Source organism: Monodon monoceros, unplaced genomic scaffold, assembly GCF_005190385.1.
Source record: "Monodon monoceros isolate NGI ecotype Baffin Bay Population unplaced genomic scaffold, NGI_Narwhal_1 Super_Scaffold_7, whole genome shotgun sequence".
NCBI classification, from domain to species: Eukaryota; Metazoa; Chordata; class Mammalia; order Artiodactyla; family Monodontidae; genus Monodon; species Monodon monoceros.
The window spans coordinates 59997704-60018712 of NW_021703784.1; the positions used below are offsets into that span (position 1 = coordinate 59997704).

The window sequence follows — 21009 nt, forward strand, 5'->3', positions numbered from 1 at the left end:
TGGGAGAGGGTATGGGTTTGCATCGGGACAGGGCGCGCACCCGCACACACTCTCCAAACCTGGGCGTGGTCGCCCTGAGCACGAGGTCCCAAGCCGAGTCCCGCGCTCCTCTAGGAGCCCGCGAGCGCCCCCTTCCCCCGCCGGCGCTCAGGCAGGGGCCGCCGGGATCCTACCCCTTGGCGCGCACCCCTGACCCGCCCCGCCCCGCCCCGCGGCGGCCACGAGGGGCGGGCGGAGCGCTAGGAAAGAGGCGCGTTGGGCTGTGCGGCGCCGCCTCTCCTCCTTGCAGGGGGAGGGACGGAGGGGCAGGGCGGGAGAGAAAGAAAGCCCGACTGACCGGCTGGCCAAGAGCTGCATGCAACCGGTGGGAGGCCGGGCCGGCTGGGGCTGGGGCTTGGGCTTGGGCCGTTTCTCGGTGGGTCCCTGGCGGCGAGCGCGGACGGCCCGGAGGCGGCGGCTCTGAGCTGGCAGGCGGAGGGTTGTCTCCCGCGCCCGCCTGCCGGGCTCGGTCCGAGGATGCGGGGGGGCGATGCCCGGGGCCAGGGACGCGCTCTGTCACCAGGCGCTGCAGCTGCTGGCCGAGCTCTGTGCCCGCGGGGCCCTGGAGCACGACAGCTGCCAGGATTTCATCTACCACCTGCGGGACCGCGCCAGACCCCGGCTCCGAGACCCAGGTGAGGATCGCCGCCGTTGCCGGGCGCGACCGGAGGGCCCCGGGCTGGGAGTTGCGGCCGCACCGGGCCCTGAGGCAGGAGAACGACACGGACTGGAGGGAGGAGGGCGGGTGACCACCGAGCTAGGGGAGGGCACCAGGAACTAGCGCACGGTGGCCTGATGCTGAACCCGGGCAGGGACCCCGGCGGAGGCTGCTGCATGGAGGCCGGGTCCGGGTGGGCTGGCGCGGGGTTGGAGGCACCACGCCCGTCACCTGCGCTTCTGTCACTGGGGCTCCTGGGGGCGGCTCCCGAGCTCCGAGCTCCACTTCCCGGGCTCTGCGCTCCGGGCGAGGAGAGGCCGCGGCGCTCTCGCGAGCCATGGGAAGGGGGACGAGGCCAGAGGAAACTCTGGGAAGTTGGGAGTTGGGGACGGCCCCGGGCTGCGGTTGAATCCCACCGGGCGCTCCCCATCCTCTTCCCGGATTGCCCATTTCCTGTCCTTGGTCTGGGGTGAGAAGGGCGGGGCGGGAGCCGACGTTGGGCCGGGGACTGAGAGCTCCGGGTCCTGGGCAGCCGGGCCTGAACCCGTTCCCTCCGGGTCTCTCGGCGTGGAGGCGGCCTGGGCCTGGGCTCCCGGCTCAACCAGATTCCGCCACCGGGCACACGAAGGTCAATGGGCTCACGGGTCATGGCTTGTGCACCTACAGTTATTCCTAGTGAAAGTTTCGAAGCTCCTAACTTTGGAAAGTTCATTTATTTTAGCCTTTGACCAGTTAAGGTTGGAAGAGGGAGTTTTAGTGGAGCCGTTTGCCTTCCCCAAGGGTCCTGGGTCTCCCACATCTTCTCATCCACTGCTGGTTACTAAAAGACACATTCCTTCCAAATGTTTACTTGAGATTCTTCTCACCATGAGGAATCATTTTCTCGAATAGTCTCTCAACCTGAGTACTAAAAAAAAAGCATATTGTGGTTGGATTGTTAAAGATGGGGTAAGAAAAGGGCCCTTTCCCTGATATTCCTGTGTATAAATATTGGAAATGAGCTGTTGGTGTGCAAAGTATCCAGTATGAATTTACCTCATTTTAAGCCAATCCATTATATAAAAATTCATTTACCCAAGGATAAATTAGAGAATTATTTGATTCATAAAGAGGTATACACTAAGCCTGACTTCAATAGCATTTCCTTGATAGTATATCCAAAATGGGTCTCTGGGGTGAAGAGAAGTCATCTAATAAAAGTTTATATCAGATTTTCCCTACTCAAAGGCGTTTTTTTGGTAAAAGAAAGATTATTGCTCCGCATTGCCTGTGGTTACATTAATTAAGTTTATGGGATGATCACTAATGTGTTACTTCAAAGTGGAGAATTAAGTCAAGAAATATTTTTGATTTCAAATGATTTCCCCAGAGGTTTAATGCCCAGCCTTTGTGCGCCTCCTTGCTGGACTGATGTGCTGCGCAGGCTGCAGACAGGAATAAGAGCACTTCATTCATGAACTGGGGGCCCAGGATGGTGTCCTCACTGGGGAAAGTTCTGTCCTTAAGCAGCAGGAACAAGAAATAAACTAGCTTGGTTCACCCAAAGGAAGTGTTAGTGTTGAAACGTGCCGCTTCTTTGCCTGTTGACTGTGCCAGGAGTTCCCACTGTTACCGCACATGAGCGGTCCTCTTTGGCTTTACAAGAGAAGATGGATGAGGCCTCTCGCCAAGTTGCATGTTTAACACTCCACATCTTTTTGGCTGATTTTGTGCCTCTGCTCCTCTTAATCTTCGAGCTAGATCCCATGTTCTAAAGTTTCCCTCAGCCCCTGCACTGGGAAGCCCCTGAGGAAGAATCACAGAGAAGACTCCTTACAAAAGACACATCTGATTCCTTGGCTGAGAAATAGCCACAGATAAAGAGTATGCCGTGCTGCTCTCTGAGTTCCTGAAAGCACTGCTCTGCTTTCTTAAACTAGGGCACAGTGGCTTTGAGGTAGCCCCATGACCCTCGTGATCTTTGATTTGGGTCAGGAAGCAGCCTGTTCACGAGGCAGGCGTGGGGAGGGGGACCGTGAGTGCAAGGTCAGAGGAACTGAGGCTGAAGCCCACATCCAAAGTGTACCCTCTCTTCCAGGGCAGTGCAACTCAGGCCAGCATCTCTCTTCATCTCCCTCCTTCCTCTCCTTGCCCACATTAACTCTTACATCAGATGCATTTGTCTGCATCCCTGTAAAGCTGTTTGGTTGCCCAAGCCAAGAGTGCCTTTAACTTCCGAGCCCTAAAAGCTGAGTGGTTGGAGTAGCTGCACTGCCCAAAGCTGTGAATGGCGCTGCTGCTGCAGTGTAGTGGGACCCGGCACAACCATGCCCAGCAGCAGCCCTAGCATGTGGGTCCCTAGAGAGAGTTGTCTCTGTAAATGAGTGACTTCCTTTTCTGTAAAGGAACCCACATGAATGCCATGTTTCAGCTTTTTCTGCCCATTGTTCATCCCTGACTACCCAGTGGTAGCTAGGTTTTCTCAAGCTCAACTGAGGAACTTTGGTTTTGAAAGGAGAAACCAGATATAATTCCCTATGGACAGCAGAGTGATACCACATCTAGGATGTTTGTTCATTTTTTCAATGGTGGGATAAGCCTGGGTTACAAATCAGTGGGCCATCAGAAAGGTTATTCTTTGCCCAGGTAGTTGCAGTGCTCTGATGTAGGAGTACAGTCCTTAGTCTTCCCTAACTTGGTATTGAGAGAGAATTTGATGAGGCCAAGTCATAAATTGGAACTGGAATACCTCACCCAGTCCTTCATCTGTACCAACTATGGAAAGTAAAACTGTGGATCTTTAAGCTGAGGGTGAGCACTTTTCCATAGAGAGCAATTAGAATCCTTCTGTTAGGTGTCATTATGTTGTTTCATATATTGGCAGTGTCCGGCATAAACTCGTGAATCTCAGCGAATAGCCTTCACAGCAGAGGGAAGAGCAAGTGCAAAGATCAGGAGATAGGAGCGTCCTTGATGGGATGCAAGGAATAGTTGAGTTCCAGGGTGGCTGGTGCAGAGTGAATAAGATAGAGAATGACAAGAAATACGGTTAACGGTTGGAGGGGGAAGATCATGTATGGCCTTCTAAACCATTATAAGGACTTTGGTTTTTACTCTGAACGAGAAGGGTTTTAACAGAGAAGTGGCAACTCTCTGGCTGCTGTGTTGAGAAAATGCTGTTGAAGTTCAAGAGTAAAGACAGGGAAACTTGTTAGCAGGATTACTCTAGTAACCCAGGCAAAGGGGATAGTGGACATCAGTTTGAAGATACAGCACTAGGATTTGTTGATGGAATGGAGGTGAGTGGTGAGAGAAGAGGAGTTAAGGGTGACCCCAAGGCTTTTTTTTTTTTTTTTTTTGTTTTTTTGTGGTACGCGGGCCTCTCACTGTTGTGGCCTCTCCCGTTGCGGAGCACAGGCTCCAGGCGCGCAGGCTCAGCGGCCATGGCTCACGGGCCCAGCCGCTCCGCGGCATGTGGGATCTTCCCGGACCAGGGCACGAACCCGTGTCCCCTGCATCGGCAGGCGGACTCTCAACCACTGCGCCACCAGGGAAGCCCCCCAAGGCTTTTTGACCTAAGCAACTCCATTTACTGTATAGGGTAAGACTTAAGGAGGAGCAGAGTTGGAGTGGGGAGGAAAATAAGGAAGTTTTTATTAAAATTTTTTTTGTTTTATTAAAGATTTTTTTCTGTGTGTACATATTAGATGTGCGATGTCTCTAAGTTCAACAGGGACCTGAAGTATGGAAGTCTTCTTTAATGTTATCAACTGGTCAATGCTCATACTTTGTAACTGGGGACTTCACTCTCTCTCCTCAAGAGGGCCAGTTGATTGTAGGACAGCAGTTATTAAAAGGTCTTTCCTTGCGTGGAATGAAAAGCTCAATTTAACTTCTATTTGTTGATCTCGATTATACTTATTGCAGTCAAAAAAGAATTCGTCTCTTCTCCATTTGGCTATTAGGGGGTAGCGACTGTAACTTTTCTCATCCTTTTGTTTCCGCATCTGGAGAAGAAAAGAAGATTGGATCGAATGATTTCTAGGTTTTAACCATGTTTTATTATTTTCCTTGTAAGTCTTTTCTTCTGAAGGGTGCCAACCACATCTGTGCCAAGCACTTTATGTAGGTCGTTTCCTTTAATCCTCTTAACATCTTCTAAGACCTCGCTGCTCAAAGTGTTCGACTGTGTGCCAGACCTACCGATGTGAATCTGTGTCTTAACAGGATCCTCAGGTGATTCATAGGCACATTAACGTTTGAGAAGCGTTGCCAAAAGAGATTGGTATATCTGAATAAATCGAACTGCAGAGAGCTAAACTAGCCCAAGGCCATGGGTTCCATTTAAGAAAAAGAGTTGAGCCTAAGTCAAAGTAGCTTCTAGGTAAACACATCACATATACTAAGAATCTAGGAGTTGTTGTCAATGAAAATTTCCTAGTTTTTTTTTTTCATTTAGATGTCCTTTCTCTGTTCTGTTTTTCTATAATGGATTTAATCTCTAAGTGTAGGTTAAATTCTATGCAGTTATACAGATTTTGCTCAATATTTTTATTTTTACTTATTAAAATTGAAGTATCGTTGATTTACAATGTTGTGTTAGTTTTAGGTGTACAGCAAAGTGATTTAGTTTTATACACACACACACACCAATATATTCTTTTTCAGATTATTTTCCATTCTAGGTTATTACAAGATACTGAATGTAGTTCCCTGTGCTATACAGTAGGTCCCTGTGTTTGTCTATCTTTATATATAATAGTGTATATCTGTTAGTCCCAAACTGCTAATTTATTCCTCCCTCTTTGGTTACCATAAGTTTGTTTTCTATGTCTGTGTCTGTGAGTCTATTTCTGTTTCATAAATAAATTCATTTGTATCTTTTTAAAAAATCCCACATAGAAGTGATATTATATGATACTTGTCTTTCTCTTTCTGACTTACTTCAGTTAGTATAATATTCTCTAGGTCCATCCATGTTGCTGCAAAAGGCATTATTTCATTCTTTTTTATGAATGAGTGGCATTCCACTATATATATATATATATATATATATATAATATCACATCTTCTTTATCCTTTCATCTGTCGATGGACATTGCTCAGTATCTTGGTCATGAATTCTTTTATTCAGGATACTGGTTTTCCATTGACATTCCAGCTTTGTATTTCTAGGGATTTTCTTCTTCATTTTCTGGTGAACTAGAGGTTGTTCACTTGGTCAGGGTGTCAAATAGAGCTTTACGACACATCACTGATGACCCCTCCTTACGACACATCACTGATGACCCCTCTTTCTAAGTAGATGTTAACCCTAGTCAGGAGAAGCTTTCTCTAGACTGGTTTTCAACCTTGGTTGCATATTAGAAACATTTAGGGAGCTCTGAAAAACAAACAAACAAAAATAAAACAAACAAGAAACTACCAATGGCTGAGCTCTATCCTGACCAATTAAATTGGAATCTCTGGGGGTGGGGCCTGCTATCGGTATATTTTTATATAAGTTCCTCTCTTGGTTGTAATGTGCACCAGGTGGAAGACAACTGTTGAGGCCAATAAGTGAAGGATGAACCCACCTAACTCTTCTCAGCTCAGCTCACATTTCTTTTTTGCAAAATTAGGAAAGATGGTATCAAGTCGGGGGCCTTGACTGTTACCTTGTACAGTCATCACCCAAATCAACTAAGTGATTCTTAACTTTCTTTTGACAATATTACCCCCAATTTTTATTTGAAGGACTCTATAAAAATATCATGAGAATCTATTATATCCACTCAATTTGGGGAAAAAAAAGGACAAATTGAGAAAATCATGTCCAAAGAATTTCATTGAAAGGCCAGAATGTGGAACCGTCACTAGTGTCACCTTATATTGATTTAGAATGAAATAACTTATAAAAAGGTGTACATGTAAAATAATAATTAAATGCAGTTCCTAAGGAAAAATCTCCAAAATAATCATTGAGATTAAACTTTAACCTTAATTCAGATTTTCAAAGATAGTCAAGTGAAAAATCATCCTTAAAACACTGGATTTTTATGAATAGACATTGGTGTGATTATGCACAATGGGATTAATTTTTTAAAATTAATGTTAATTGCAATCAGGAACTAGAGAGTCTTCTAAGGAATGAGTGGCATATTGGATGCACAATATGTGAAGATTTAATTTGCATTACTTCAGTGACATTTTAGGGCTTCTTCATAAATATTTTATTTAAACAAGTGTGTTTTCATCTCCACGGGATTCCTCTACATGGACCAGTGAGTGGTTTAGTCATGAGGTAATTATCAAGAGGGAAAAACAAAAGCAAATTGTGGTAAAGGCATCACAGGCAGCCCTGTGGCCAGCTGCCTCTTTCAGAATAAACAATCAAAAGCAAACTTCTTGATGTGGGCTAAACTCTCAAGGAAAACTTAAGCTGACACTTAAGGGAAATCATCCTAAAATTCCCTGTTATGTATAGAGCACAGGCATTGCTTTCATTGTAAAAGCATACTGACACTTTTGTGTTTGTGTGTGCTCATGGGCTTTCTCACGTGGTCGGCTTAAAAAAAAAAATCATAATCCCTTCCTAAGTGACTTACTTGAGGGAACTAACAAGTTCATGTGCTCAGGTGTGTAGAGAAAGGGAGGAGCTTAGTGGGGGGCATCAGTGGGAGAGCAGTCTCCCTTTCCAAAAGATAAGTATGGAGTATGTATTATTACTTTCTAAATGAAATCACAATTTGAGCCATAAATGTTCACCACGACTTTTTCTTTTCAAGTTTTGCACTGGATTGGCTTGAAGTATGGCTTTAAACCAAGGCAAACCCCAGCAACTTGGCTTTGCAGATCTCCTTGAAATATTCATGTGTCCTCGTGCATGTATTTTATCACACCAAAACTTTTATACCAACACTGATAGAACTGCACTCGAAAGAAAGAAAAAAAAAATCTCACCCAGGAAATCAAGATGACAAAGTGGAATAAGCAAGAGCTTTGGAGTCAGAATCTGATCCTGCCCTTACTAGCTTTATTGACCTTGAGCAAAATATTTAACTCTTCACTTTATTCATCTGTAAAACGGGACGGGGGGAGGCTGTTGCATCACAGCGTGCAGAGTCAGTGCTCCAGTAACTGCTCAGTAAATGGATTTGGTGGTAGTGGTATCACCTGTCCACGCTTCCCCTCCTCTGTGATCCATGGGCACGTGCATGTTTCACCTATTTATGCAGGCATACCTTGGAGATGTTGCAGGTTTGATTCCAGACCGCCACAGTAAAGTGAGACACATGAATTTTTTGCTTTCCCAGTGTATATAAAAGTTATGTTTACACCATACTGTGGTCTCTTCAGTGTACAACAGCATTATGTCTTAAAAAAAAGTATGTAATTTAAAAATACTTTATTGCTAAAAAACACTAACCATCATCTGAGACTTCAGTGAGTCATAATTTATTTGCAGTAGTAACCTCAAAGATTACTGATCACCATAACAAATATAATAATCATGAAAAAGTTTGAAATACTGGGAGAACTACCAAAATATGACAGAGACGTGAAGTGAGCAAGTGCTGTTGGAAAAATGGCCTGATAGACTTGCTCGATGCAGGGTTGCCACAAACCTTCAATTTGTAAAAAAAAAAAAATGCCATATCTGTGAAGCACAATAAAGCAAGGTATGCCTGAAATTATTCATAAACAAAATTTACTATTCTACTTTTTTGTAAACTTAACTTTTTATCACCACTTATTAGCTGTATGACCCTGGAAAGTTATTCAATCCCTGTGTCTTAGTTTTCTCATGAATAAAATGGAGTGCTATTACCCAAATAAAATACAGGATGCCCAGTTCAATTTGAATTTCAGATAAACAACAGATATCTATTGTTTATCTGAAATTCAAATTGAATTGGGCATCTTATATTTTTATTTGTTAAATCTAGCAACCCTACATTAGTACTTATCTCATAACGCATGTGAAATACTTACCGTAGTACTGCGCACATAGAAAATGCTCAATAAATACTAGCCATTATTACTATTTTTATTATAATTTTCCATGATGAACAGTCATTATTGTGCAATTGTTGTGATGACTATATATTCCAGAAGGTAGATAAATCTTTTTTTACTTAACCTTTCTTTTGGGGTATTTCTAGCATCTGATTTTTTATTACTACAAATAATATTTTACATCTATAGTACCCTACTCCCTTTTGGGAAAATTTTTTAATAGTTAATTATCGCCAGTGGGTTCCAATTGCTTTCCAGTATATCTATGCCAGTTAGCCCTGCTACATATCAACAGTCAGTCTACTACCATCAGGTGGTATAATGTGAACAAAAGGTTGCTAATGTAACAGGGTTTAAGTAGCTACCTGGTTGTTGTTTCAACTTGCATTTTTTGTTTGTAGTGTTGAATGTTTTTAATATTTTAAAGCAATTTATATTTCCTGTTATGTGAATTTTGTGTGTTTATTCTCTACCACTACAAATGTATTTTTTGAGCATCTTAATGTATTTCTTACCAGTTTGCATTAGTTGGACCATAAATATTCTGTCAGATTAGCTTAGAGAAGGAGCATTGTATAGTCAGTGGACTCGGGTTGTCTGACTATAATCAATCCATTACACTAGACTGCCTTTTATAATGTTAGGAGTGCATCAAGAAATAGGGATTCATTGTAACATTCTTTCCAAGGCAAAATGCTGCCTTTATGTATGTGAAATATGAAAAAAAAATTGCTGTTGTATAACTTGAATCTTTTTCCTTTTTTTCCCCCCCTCTTTCCAACTCCCCTGCCTTCCTAGCACTTTACTACTATAGCCACACTGATCTGATCACTCTTCTAATTATAATTAAGTTGAATTCAAAAAACATCCATTGAGTGTCTCTTAAGTGCCAGATACTAGGTTAGGCATCACTGATTCAAAGATACATTAGAGGGCTTCCCTGGTGGCGCAGTGGTTGGGAGTCCGCCTGCCAGTGCAGGGGACACGGGTTCATGCCCCGGTCCGGGAAAATCCCACATGCCGCGGAGCAGCTGGGACCGTGAGCCATGGCCGCTGGGCCTGTGCGTCCGGAGCCTGTGCTCCGCAACGGGAGAGGCCACAACAGTGAGAGGCCCGCGTACCACAAAGAAAAACACACACACACACACACACACACACACAAAAGATACATTAGACATGGTTACTGCCCCTGTGGAACTGAGATAAAACAATAATTGCAATTAATAAAATAAAGATTGGAAGGGAGATATTACTGAATACAGTTCAGAAAAAGAGGAGAGAAGTAATTAGCTGACTTGAGTGGATCTGTAGAGAATTCCTGAAGAAGGTGATTCTTGGGCAGAGCGTTTTGCCTGGAATGTGTGGGTGGGAAGGACATTCTCGGAATTTACAAACGTTCTAGGACAGGGGAGAATGGATCTTTGGCAGTAGTAAGTGGAGGAGGATGTGTTGGTAATGTTGAGAGATGAGTCTGCTCTTGTGAACACTGGTCATCAGATCATGGAAGCCCTTGTTTGCCATTGTCAAAGTCCCACGGAGGACTTGGGTTAGAGTACTCTGATGCAGAAATCTTGAAGGAAGTACAGTTTACTGCGATGAGCCCAAAGGATCCATTCTCAGCAAAGTAGACCAGGAGATTCCAGGATGGGGGAAATCCTGTGAGTTCACTTCTCAAGTCTTCCTGGTTCTCATGGGAAAAAAGCTGAAGTTGGTGATAATGTTCTTCCTGACTGAGTTAAGGGCCTGACAGATTGGAATCACCGCATAGGAGATTACCTATTCAGATCCCCAGCCATGTCACCTTGAAACGCTAGTGTCGTTACCTCATAGAGTTGTAAAAACTGCCTTTAGCAAGTGTAGTCATCTGGTTCAAACATCTGGGTTCCAGATATAATTTCAGACTATGCCAACAGTGACATCTTGCTTCCTTGTCTGTTTATTTGATAATGAAAAAGCAGTGTGTTCAGTTGCATGGCAGTCCCTCAGTTTGAGGATATGCACAGTCTGTTTTCTCTGATGTTATAGGGCCCAGGAGGGAGTAAGCATGGCAAGCCTGCGTAGTGCCTACCAAGCCACACTGTGGAGATGGTGGTTTATGCTATTGGGTTGGCCAAAAGGTTTATTTGGGTTTTCCCGTTAACATCGTCCCAAAAACCCGAACGAACTTTTTGGCCAACCCAATATATACAGGGGCTGCTAAGAGGCTGGTACAGTTCTTTAAAATAATTGAATTGAATGCCCTTAGGCAGGTCTTACATTTTCCACTTTTCATATCCGCCCCACCTGCCCCGCCCCACACACGTAAACTTTTCTTATGACATTTAGGGGATATGCCTGGCTGCCGAAGACATTTCAGTTTGCATCAGCTGTAGCACTGCAGACCCACTGAAGGGTTTTAAGCTGAAAACTGAGGTGAGCAGGTTTGTCTTCTAATTAGATGACTCTGGAGGCAGAGGTTATGATTAGAAATGCCATTCACTAACTCATCAAACATTATGGAACCTCTCCCATGTACAAGGCTCTGTTCTAGGTATTGTACACACCTAGGTACCCTGATACAGTATTGTATCTACACTAGGGAACCAAACAGAACATAAAAAGCTTGCCCTTATAGAACTTACATGTTGGCGTGAGGAAAATAATACATAAATAAATTAACTAATTACATCGTATGTTAGACAGTGATAAGCACTAAGGAGAAAAATAAAGCATGGAAAGAGAAGAGGTGTGGAAATTAAAATGGCATCACTGAGAAATGGATGTATGAGTAAAAGTCAGAGATGTGGGAGCAAGATGTGCACATATCAGGAGGAGGAGCATTCCAGGCAGTGGGACAGCAGGTGTAAAGGTCCTGAGGCAGGCACATGCTTGGTATATCTAGGTATTAGCCAGGGGCAGTGGCACTGTGGTGGGGTTGGCAAGGAGGAGGGAAGTAGTAGGTGAGGTCAGAGAGGTGATGGCAGGCTGATTGTAAGGCCCTAGAAGCCGTTGTCAGTTTTACTCAGAGAAAGATGGGAAGCCTTAAGAAAGTTTTAAGCAGAGAAGTAATATGTCTAACTTAGGAATAGAGAGGATCCCTCTGACCGGCATATAGAAAACAGACGGTAGAAGGGAAGGGTAGAATCAGGGAGAGTAGTGAGGTGGCCGCTGTGAGAGATGATGGTGGCTTGGACCAGAGTGATGGCAGTGGAGGTGGTGAGACGTGGTCAGATTCTGGGTAGCTGGAAGGTAGAGCTGATGGGACTTGCTGATGGATGGATGTAGGCTGTGAAAGACAGAGGAATCAAGAATGACCCCAAGATTCTGGCCTGAGCAAGAGAATAGAGGTGAAGTTTGAGGGGAATAATTAGGAGCTAAGTTTTGGATGTATTAAGTTGGAAATGCTTATTAGTGAGTCATGTGGGGAACAGACGAGGAAGCTGGACGTATGAGCCTGGAGTTTGGGAAAGATGGCTGGACTGGAGATACAGATGTGAGAGTTGTAGGCTTAGAGCTGATATTTAAAAGGAATCATCTAGGAAGGTGGTGTTGACTAGAGGAGAGAAGAGTACCAGGACCGAGTTCTGGAACTCTCCAACACTAAGAGGATGGAGAGAAAATGAGGAATCAGCAAAAGAAGTCTAATAAAGAGAGCAGAAGATCCAAGCAAGAGTATTGACCTGAAAACCAAGAAGAAGAAGGTGTGTGAAAGAGGGGAAATAAACAGCTGTGTAAAATGCTACCATTGGGTCAAGTAGAATGAGCCCTGATGACTGACCACAGCAGTTACATGACGTAGGGGTCATTGGACGTGATGTTGACAAGCCGTTTGGTAGAGAGATGAGAACAGGAGCCTGACTGGAGGGGCCTTAAGAGAAATTGATGGGAGAGGAATCAGGGGCAGTAAGTATAGACTACTCTTTCAAGTTTTTCTGTAGACAAGAGCAGAGAGAAATGAGTTAGTAGTCACTGGTGAGGGCAGTGAGATCAAGGGTTTTTGTTTTTATTTAAAGTTATAAGAGGACTTCCCTGGCCCTGGCGGCGCAGTGGTTCAGAATCCGCCTGCCAGTGCAGCGGACACGGGTTCGATCCCTGGTCCGGGAAGATCCCACGTGCCTCCGAGCAACTAAGTCCGTGCGCCACAACTACTGAGCCTGCGCTCTAGAGCCCGCGAGCCACAGCTACTGAAGCCCAGGCGCTCTAGGGTCCGTGTGCCGCAACTACTGAGCCCATGTGCTCTAGGGCCTGCGTGCCACAACTACTGAGCCCGCGTGCTGCAGCTCCCGAAGCCCACGCACCTAGAGCCCGTGCTCTGCAACAAGAGAAGCCACCGCAATGAGAAGCCTGTGCACTGCAACAAAGAGTAGCCCCCGTTCACCGCAACTAGAGAAAGCCTGCGCACAGCAATGAAGACCCAACGCAGCCCCCCAAAAAAAGAAAACTCACATTAAAATAAATAAAGTTTATAAAAAATAATAAATTATAAGAAATTAAGAGATAACAGTGCTTAGGTGATGGGAATGATCTGGTAGAGAACAATAATTAATGATGTAGGATAATGAGGGGAGGCTTGCTGGAGGGATATCCTTGCGTGGGCATTTGGATATGCTCCTAGAGTTCAAGGACCAAGTCTAGTCTCCACATATGCATTTAGGAGCCATCAGCGTAAAGATGATATTTATAAGCCAAGAAACTAGATGAGCCTACCAAGCAGTGACTTAAGATAAAAGAAGTCAAACAACTAGTTAGAGGTGAGGGAGATGAGAAGGAACGAACAAAGGAGACTGAAAAGGATTGGTTAAGTAGAGTGGGAGGAAAATCAGCAGTGTGATGGCCTGGAAGTGCAGGAAGTATTCCTGGGAGGAAGCCGTGAGCCCTTGCGTGAAGTGCAGCTGATGGGTCAAGTACGATGAGCACCAAGGACTGCCCGTTGCATTTAGCAACGTGGTAGTTCATTGGTGACCTTGAACTGAGTGGTTTTGGAGTGGGGGTGGGTGAATGGAGTAGGTGAAAGTCTGATTGCAGTCTCTTCAAGAGACAAAGAGAGAAGAGATGTTGAAAAAAGAGACTATACACTACTTTTCTGTTTTGTTGTGAAGGAAAAGGGAGGAGAAATTGATTCAAAGGATGGTTTCTAAAGAAAGGAGAAAATAACTGCACATTTGTATGCTGGAGAGAAGTTACAAACGATGCAGAGGGTTGAACTGCCTGAGTGATGTGCTTGAGTCGGTGGGTCTTTCAACAGTTCAGTTGTTGTCAAGGAACCAGGGCAGAGTATATGGGCCCAGGTGAGTAGATATGGTTTGGGGACCTGATTACTCTCCCATTATCAGTGAAAAGGGAAGCAGCAAGGTTACCAGCTGAGAGTGAGGATGGGGTAGAAGATGCTGAAGGTTTGAAAACAGGAGAGATAGAAAGTGATAGTCCAGGAGGTAGGAGATTGAATGGATTAGGGAAGTGGAGTGTGCCTGCCAGACAACATTAAGGGCCTACTTGAAGTTGGTGCTTGTGAATTTAAAGTGATATCCACCGGCATAGGTGTGAGGTTTTTTCCTCCCATCACATGCAGCTGTGTTTGTGCAGGCATGAAGAGACAGGAGTTTGTGTTTGAGCAGGGTCGTGCTTATGTATGACAATGAAAGAGTGGCAGAAGAGTTGAGGGTGTATAGACAACCTACTGAACGGGAGAAAATATTTGCAAATGATATGACCAGTAAGGGGTTAATATCCAAAATATATAAACAGCTCATACAACTCAACATCAAAAAAACAACCTGGTTAAAAAATGGGCAGAAGACCTGAATAGACATTTTTCCAAAGAGGACATGCACATGGCCAACAGGCAACATGAAAAGTTGCTCAACATCACTAATCATCAGAGAATTGCAAATCAAAGCCACAGTGAGGTATCACCTCACACCTGTCCGAATGGATATCATGACAAATGCTGGCGAGGATGTGGAGAAAAGGGAACCCTCGTACACTGCCGGTGGGAATGTAAATTGGTGCAGCTGCTGTGGAAAACAGTATGGAGGTTTCTCAAAAAACTAAATAAAGAACTACCATATGACCCAGCAATTCCACTCCTGGGTATATATCTGAAAAAAACAAAAACACTAATGCGAAAAAATATGCACCATAATGTTTACAGCAGTGTTATTTACAGTAGCCAAGATATGGAAGCAACCGAAGTGTCCATCGACAGATGAATGAATAAAGAATAGGATACTACTCAGCCATAAAAAAGAATGAAATTTTGTCATTTGCCACAATATGGATGGACCTAGAGTGTGTTATGCTTAGTGAAATTAGTCAAACAGATAAAGACAAATAGTTATCGCTTATACGTGGAATCTAAAAAGAACAACCAACTAGTGAAGATGACAAAAAAGAAGGAGACTCACAGATATAGAGAACAGACTAGTGGTTACCAGGGGGAGAGGGTGGGTGGAGGGGCAATAGAGTGGTAAGGGATTTAGAGATACAAACTATTAAGTGTAAAATAAGCCATAAGGGTATATTGTACAACACAGGGAACATAGTCAATATTTTATAACTATAAATGGAGTATAACCTTTAAAACTTGTGAATCACTATATTGTACATCTGTAATTTATGTAATATTGTACATCAACTATACTTCAATTAAAAAAACACATAAAGAGTTGATGGTGTATAAAGTGGAGCGATTAGAATGATTGAGTCTGAAATTTCATCTGAGTAAGGAGAGTAAAGTGGACTCATGGGGTGTTAAGGATAGTGAAGAGGTGGTAGGGTTAGTGGACTGTAGGTGCTCTGGGGTAGGATGATAGCTGGGAAAGCAGTGAGGAGGAGGGGGCCAAACAGAGATAATGAAGGGGCTACAGTTGCTGGATGACTGTGTCGAGAGTGTGATCATGGGAGTGAGGCCCTAAGGTAGAGTGTGGGACAAGTGACTGAAGGAGACAAGGAAAAGAACAGATAGACCAGAGCTGGGGAAGTATTGAACTAACCAAAAATTAAGACAGAAGTAGTGTTGACAGCAGGCCAGGAATGGAGGGAAGTGACCTGCATGAGGAATGCCTGTGATGAAGATGGGTAGTGATGGTGTAGTGGTGCAGTCGGGCACCTGCAGAGTCAAAGCTGGGGGATTTTAAAGAAAATACCAGAAGTAGTAGACCCTTAGTATTTATCTAGGCAGAAGTGTTGAAGGGATGTTTTGCAGCAATGGAATTGGAGAACTGATGATAAATATAGAAAATATTAAGAGGTAAAATAGTTGGTACGCTGATGTGAAGTAGAGAGATCCTAGTTTCCAAATTTCTGGTATAGGTGCCTGGGAGGGTGGTCATGTGATTTATTAGGTTTACTGTAGGATGTCCAGCATGTTTAATTTTAAATTCATTAAGTTCAAGAATATATGTGAGATCTGATGCACATGTCCAGGGCAGTTGACTGGTAGGTCATTGGGAAGAAGTTACTGGAAATCAGAGAAGGTGAGAAAAAGTTGAATTCTAAGGCCCCCTAAAAACTTGAAGGGTTTTGGAAAGTGACTCTCAATTCCAGCTATGCATCAGAATCAATCGGGGAACTTTTGAAGACACAACTGCCCTGTCCCCAAACTGACTAAATCAGAATCTTCTGTGGTGCCATCTAAAATATCTCTACACATTAGTCTGGTGTGCAGCCAAGGTTGCAAATGACGTTCATTTATAGCCTTTATGGATTGAAATTACTTTTTACAGCCCCATTGTCAAAATGGTGCTCCGACCATCTGTATAAAACCATTATAAAATATTAGGGAAGGAAATCTAAGCATGAAAATGCATTTACTATTATCATTGATTCTTTTTTTTTCTTACCACAGTGGGACTTATCTCCAGTTATTAGTAAGTACAGCTGCTGTTGGTGCAACTAATAATAAATTCTGTAGAAAATGTAACTGTAGGATGTAACTGTAGCATCCTGGTGCTAACTAAAAGCATGGTCTTCTTTATTGCTAGGCATGTAATATGATTATCGCTTATTTTTAATTTAGGATAAGCATACTGTAAATAAAGTCTGTAAAAACTCTAACGAGGTGCTTAGCTTAGAGAATGTGTTTGCTTGATTCTTGTTGGCTGTCAGTCCTTCTTGCCAGTCTGTTCACTTCCCATCAGAAAAACCTGGGAAACAAAGAAATAGGCATGAATGAGGGGACACGTTAGAACCACTTGTAACACTTTACTCAGAAAGTCTCAGGTTAAACATATTTTCAGTTCTGATGTTTTCGAATAATATGGATGTCAAATGATGGCATAGCTGAGCTAGCTCTAAAGACTTCGCAAATTGTTTCAGAGGGAATGAGAAAACTGTTGTTTGCTCTTCTCTAATCTGTTCCACTGTGACTGATACTTTAGATTTAATGTCACCATAATATCCCAAATTTATAGGTCATCCTTCTTCTGGGACTTTGGAAGTGCTCTGTGTGGATTACTTTAATTTTGATGGAGCTAAAGTTCAGCATGTTATGGAATCTATTTCGGAGAGAGTCTGCAAAGAGAACTAGAAAATCCCCCAAAGTGTTTCTTTTTTACTTCCAAACGAAGCATCCATTGATCCTAGTCCACGCTGCTTTAGAGGCCATTTATGTGTGGATTACTGAGGGCTTCTCTGGGGGGAAACTAATCCCCATAGGTTCAGTTTGAGAGGATCCACTCTGCACCCGATAAAGATTAAAATTGCAGCTCTTTTCCATTACATTGTTTTTTTGATCTTTTAATTTTATATTGTCTTATGCTTCGGTGACTCAATCATAGCTGTCTTCCCAGTGCCTCAGTACGTGGGAACTGGGAAGTTAGATTGAACAGGTTCACCAAACAAAAGCCCTGTAGCATATGCTTTTACAGTAAAAGGTGATGTTTTAGGGCTATGGACAGTCATCAGTTTTGATCCAGGGAAGCATATGGAGAGGAGTGGGTTTTACATAGTGCCCTTAATAGTGCAGCTTAGAACATGGGGAAATGTCAGAGGAGGATCAGAATTGGCTGTTATACTACTAGATTCTTTTCTTTAAAATTTTTTTATTTTTATTTTTTTATTAATGTATACTGTAGTTGATTAACAATGGTGTCTTAGTTTCTGGTGTACAGCAAAGGGATTCAGTTATATATATTCTTTTTCATATTCTTTTCCATTATGGTTTATTACGGGATATTGAATATAGTTCCCTGTGCTATACAGTAGGACCTTGTTGTTTATTATATTATATATAGGAGTTTGTATCCGCTAATCCCAAACTCCTAATTTATCCCTCCCCCATCCCCTCTCCTTTGTTTTCTATGTCTGTGAGGCTGTTTCTGTTTTGTAAATAAGTTCATTTGTATCATATTTTAGATTCCACACATAAGTTAAATTATATGATATGTGTCTTCCTCTTTCTGACTTACTTCACTTAGTGTGATAATCTCTAGGTCCATCCACGTTGCTGCAAATGGCATTATTCCATTCTTTTTTATGGCTGAGTCCCTAGTATTCCATTGTATATATGTAGCACATCTTCTTTATCAATTCGTCTGTCGGTGGACATTTAGGTTGTTTCCATGTCTTGGCTATTGTAAATAGCCAATTCTATGTTAACTAATAGTAAAATAAATACAACTTTGTATTAAAAGAATGATACACTGCAACCCAGCAGGGTTTATTTCAAGAATACAAGAATGGTAAAGCTATTATTGCACTAGTAGATTTGTTGTTTTTGTTGTTGTTTATAAATTTTTTTAAGTTTTGGCCATGTTTACACAAAATAAGTAACACAAGCTTCACAAGTTTTCCTCAATTTATCTCCAGTCATTCCCTCATTTAAAAAAACAAAAAAACTTTATTGAGGTATATTTTACATGCCCTATAATTCACCCACTTTAAGTGGTGATTATTTAGTAAATTTATGAAGCTGTGTAAGTATCACTATAAGTCAGTTTAAGAACAGTCCCATCACCCCAGTAAGGTCCCTCAGGTCCATTCACTGTTAATCCCAGTTCCAGGAGGCTACTAATCTACTTTGTCTCTATAAATTTTCCTTTCCTGGACATTTCATATAAATGGAATCAGATAATAAGCAATCTCTTTTGTAACTGGATCCTTTCGCTTAGCATACTGTTTTTGAGGTCCAGCCATATTGTAGCATGTGTTATGAGTTCTTTCCTTTTTACTACTGATGAGTATTCCATTATATGGATGTACCACATTTTATTTATCTGTTCACCAGTTCATGGACATTTCGACTGTTTTCCGTTTGGAGCTACTATGAATAATGCTGCTAAGAACATTTGGGTGCAGGTTTTTACACAGGCGTATGTTTTCATTTCTCTTGGTTGTATACCTACAAGTGGAATTGCTGGGTCATATGGTAACTGACATTTTGAAGAACCACCAAACTGTTTTCCAAGATGGCTTCACTATTTTACATTCCTATCAGTAGTGTATGAGGGTTCCCATTGCTTCCTCACCAACATTCGTCATCATCTGTCATTTTTATTATAGCCTTTCTAGCGGGTGGGAAATTGTGTCTCATTCACAATACGTTTTTGGAGAAACAAACAAACGTAATCCTTCAAGTGATGCCAAAAAAGCATTGGATAGAATTCGACGTTATTCTTGATAATACCTTAGGAAACTAAAAAAAGCCGCTATCTTAATATGTTAAGAATGATGATGTCAGTGACAGGAACAGTTACGTTATAACTAGTATTGTTATTAATAAATAACGATAATACATAATAGAATTTAATGCCAGATATTGTTCTAAGCTTTTCGTATAATAACTCACTTAACACAGCAACCTTGAGGTAGGTTCTAGTGTCATCTCCATTTTACAGAGGAGGACTCCAAAGCATAGACAGATTAAGTGATTGAATGACTGCACACAGCTGGTAAGTCATGGTGCTGGGATTTGAACCAGGCATTCTGGTTGCAAAGTCCACCCTGTTAATCCTTATGCTGTAATCTGGAGCGTCTAATCTCAGCTGGGCCCTCAGTGCCGGTGCGCTAGCATTTGACCTCTTCTTTGTCCTTCTCCCATTCATCTAAAGCTCTACTTCTACTCTCAGCTTTCTACAGTTAACTGTACTTCCCACTTCTCAGAGGAAATAAAGACTATACAAAAAAATTAACAAAATGGAACTAAACGAAGTAGCATGGCTATGTAGTATCTAATAAAGGTGGCATTTCAAATGAGCAGGGGAGAAAATAGATTATTCAGTAAATGGTGTTGGAATAATTGGTTAACTCTTAGGGAAAAACACTATATTCCTGCTCCACTTCCAAACATTTTCCTGAGGTTTAATTTTTACAAAAAATAAAACCATTAAAATTCTAGGGGAAAGTATAGGATAGGCATTTTGTTTGTTTGTTTTTGTTTTTTTTACGGTACGCGGGCCTCTCACTGTTGTGGCCTCTCCTGTTGCGGAGCACAGGCTGCAGACGCGCAGGCTCAGCGGCCATGGCTCACGGGCCCAGCTGCTCCGCGGCATGTGGGATCTTCCTGGACTGGGGCACGAACCCGTGTCCCCTGCATTGGCAGGCGGACTCTCAACCACTGCGCCACCAGGGAAGCCCAGGATAGGCATTTTTAATCAGGATACTCTACATATGACAGAAAATAATAACAGGGGCTTAAACATAGATGGCAAATTTTAAAATTCTCTTTTGCAAAGAGATCTAGAGACAGGCTGTCCAGGTCTGGGAGGCTCCAGGTAGTCATAAGACCCAGGTTCCTTCTGTCTTTCTATTTTGCCTTCTTTAGTGCATGGCTTCTAACTCAAAGTCACTTCATGGGCTAATAGGGCTGCTGGAATTCCAGCACTCACATTTGTGTTCCTGGGAATGACAAAAGACCCTACCTCCAACCCGAGTCTGCCCTTTTTAAGTAACCTTTTTGGAAGTGCCACTCAACACTTTTGCTCTCATATCATTGACCAGAATTTAGTCAACATGGCCTAGCTACGAAGTAAGTTGGGAAATGTCTCTTGACTTGATGTATTGTAACTTCAATACAATAGGAGTTCTGTTTTTTGTGTTTTTTTTTTTGGAAGAAGGAAAAAATAGATACTGGATGGCAACTACCAGTTTCTGTCATATTTTAGTAGATGAAGCCTTCCTTAGCATGACCCCAATGTCAACAACTGTAAAAGACAAGGTTGACGGATTTTGACAAACAAAACAGCAACAGTTCTTTTTTTCCTCTTGCAAAAGGCATTATAAACAAAGTGAAAACAAATCACAAAGTAGGACAAAATAGTTGCAAAGGATGACGTATAATTAATATTCTTAAAGTGTAAAGAAATATGCTATTGGTAAGTAACTTGATTGCCTGTGCCTTTTGGAGAGAAGTTATCAAT

General features: G+C 42.6%; 1 protein-coding gene across 2 annotated transcripts in view; it reads left to right on the plus strand.

Annotated features, from left to right (window-relative positions):
* The first annotated feature begins 355 nt into the window (after positions 1-355).
* SYT9 (synaptotagmin 9) overlaps positions 356-21009 on the plus strand; it is a 184010-nt gene continuing 163356 nt past the window's right edge. For both annotated transcript variants that reach the window (XM_029208564.1, XM_029208563.1), the window contains exon 1: positions 356-674. In XM_029208564.1, the coding sequence (XP_029064397.1) occupies positions 530-674 (145 nt within the window). In that variant the 5' untranslated portion in view covers positions 356-529. The remainder of the gene's footprint in view (positions 675-21009) is intronic.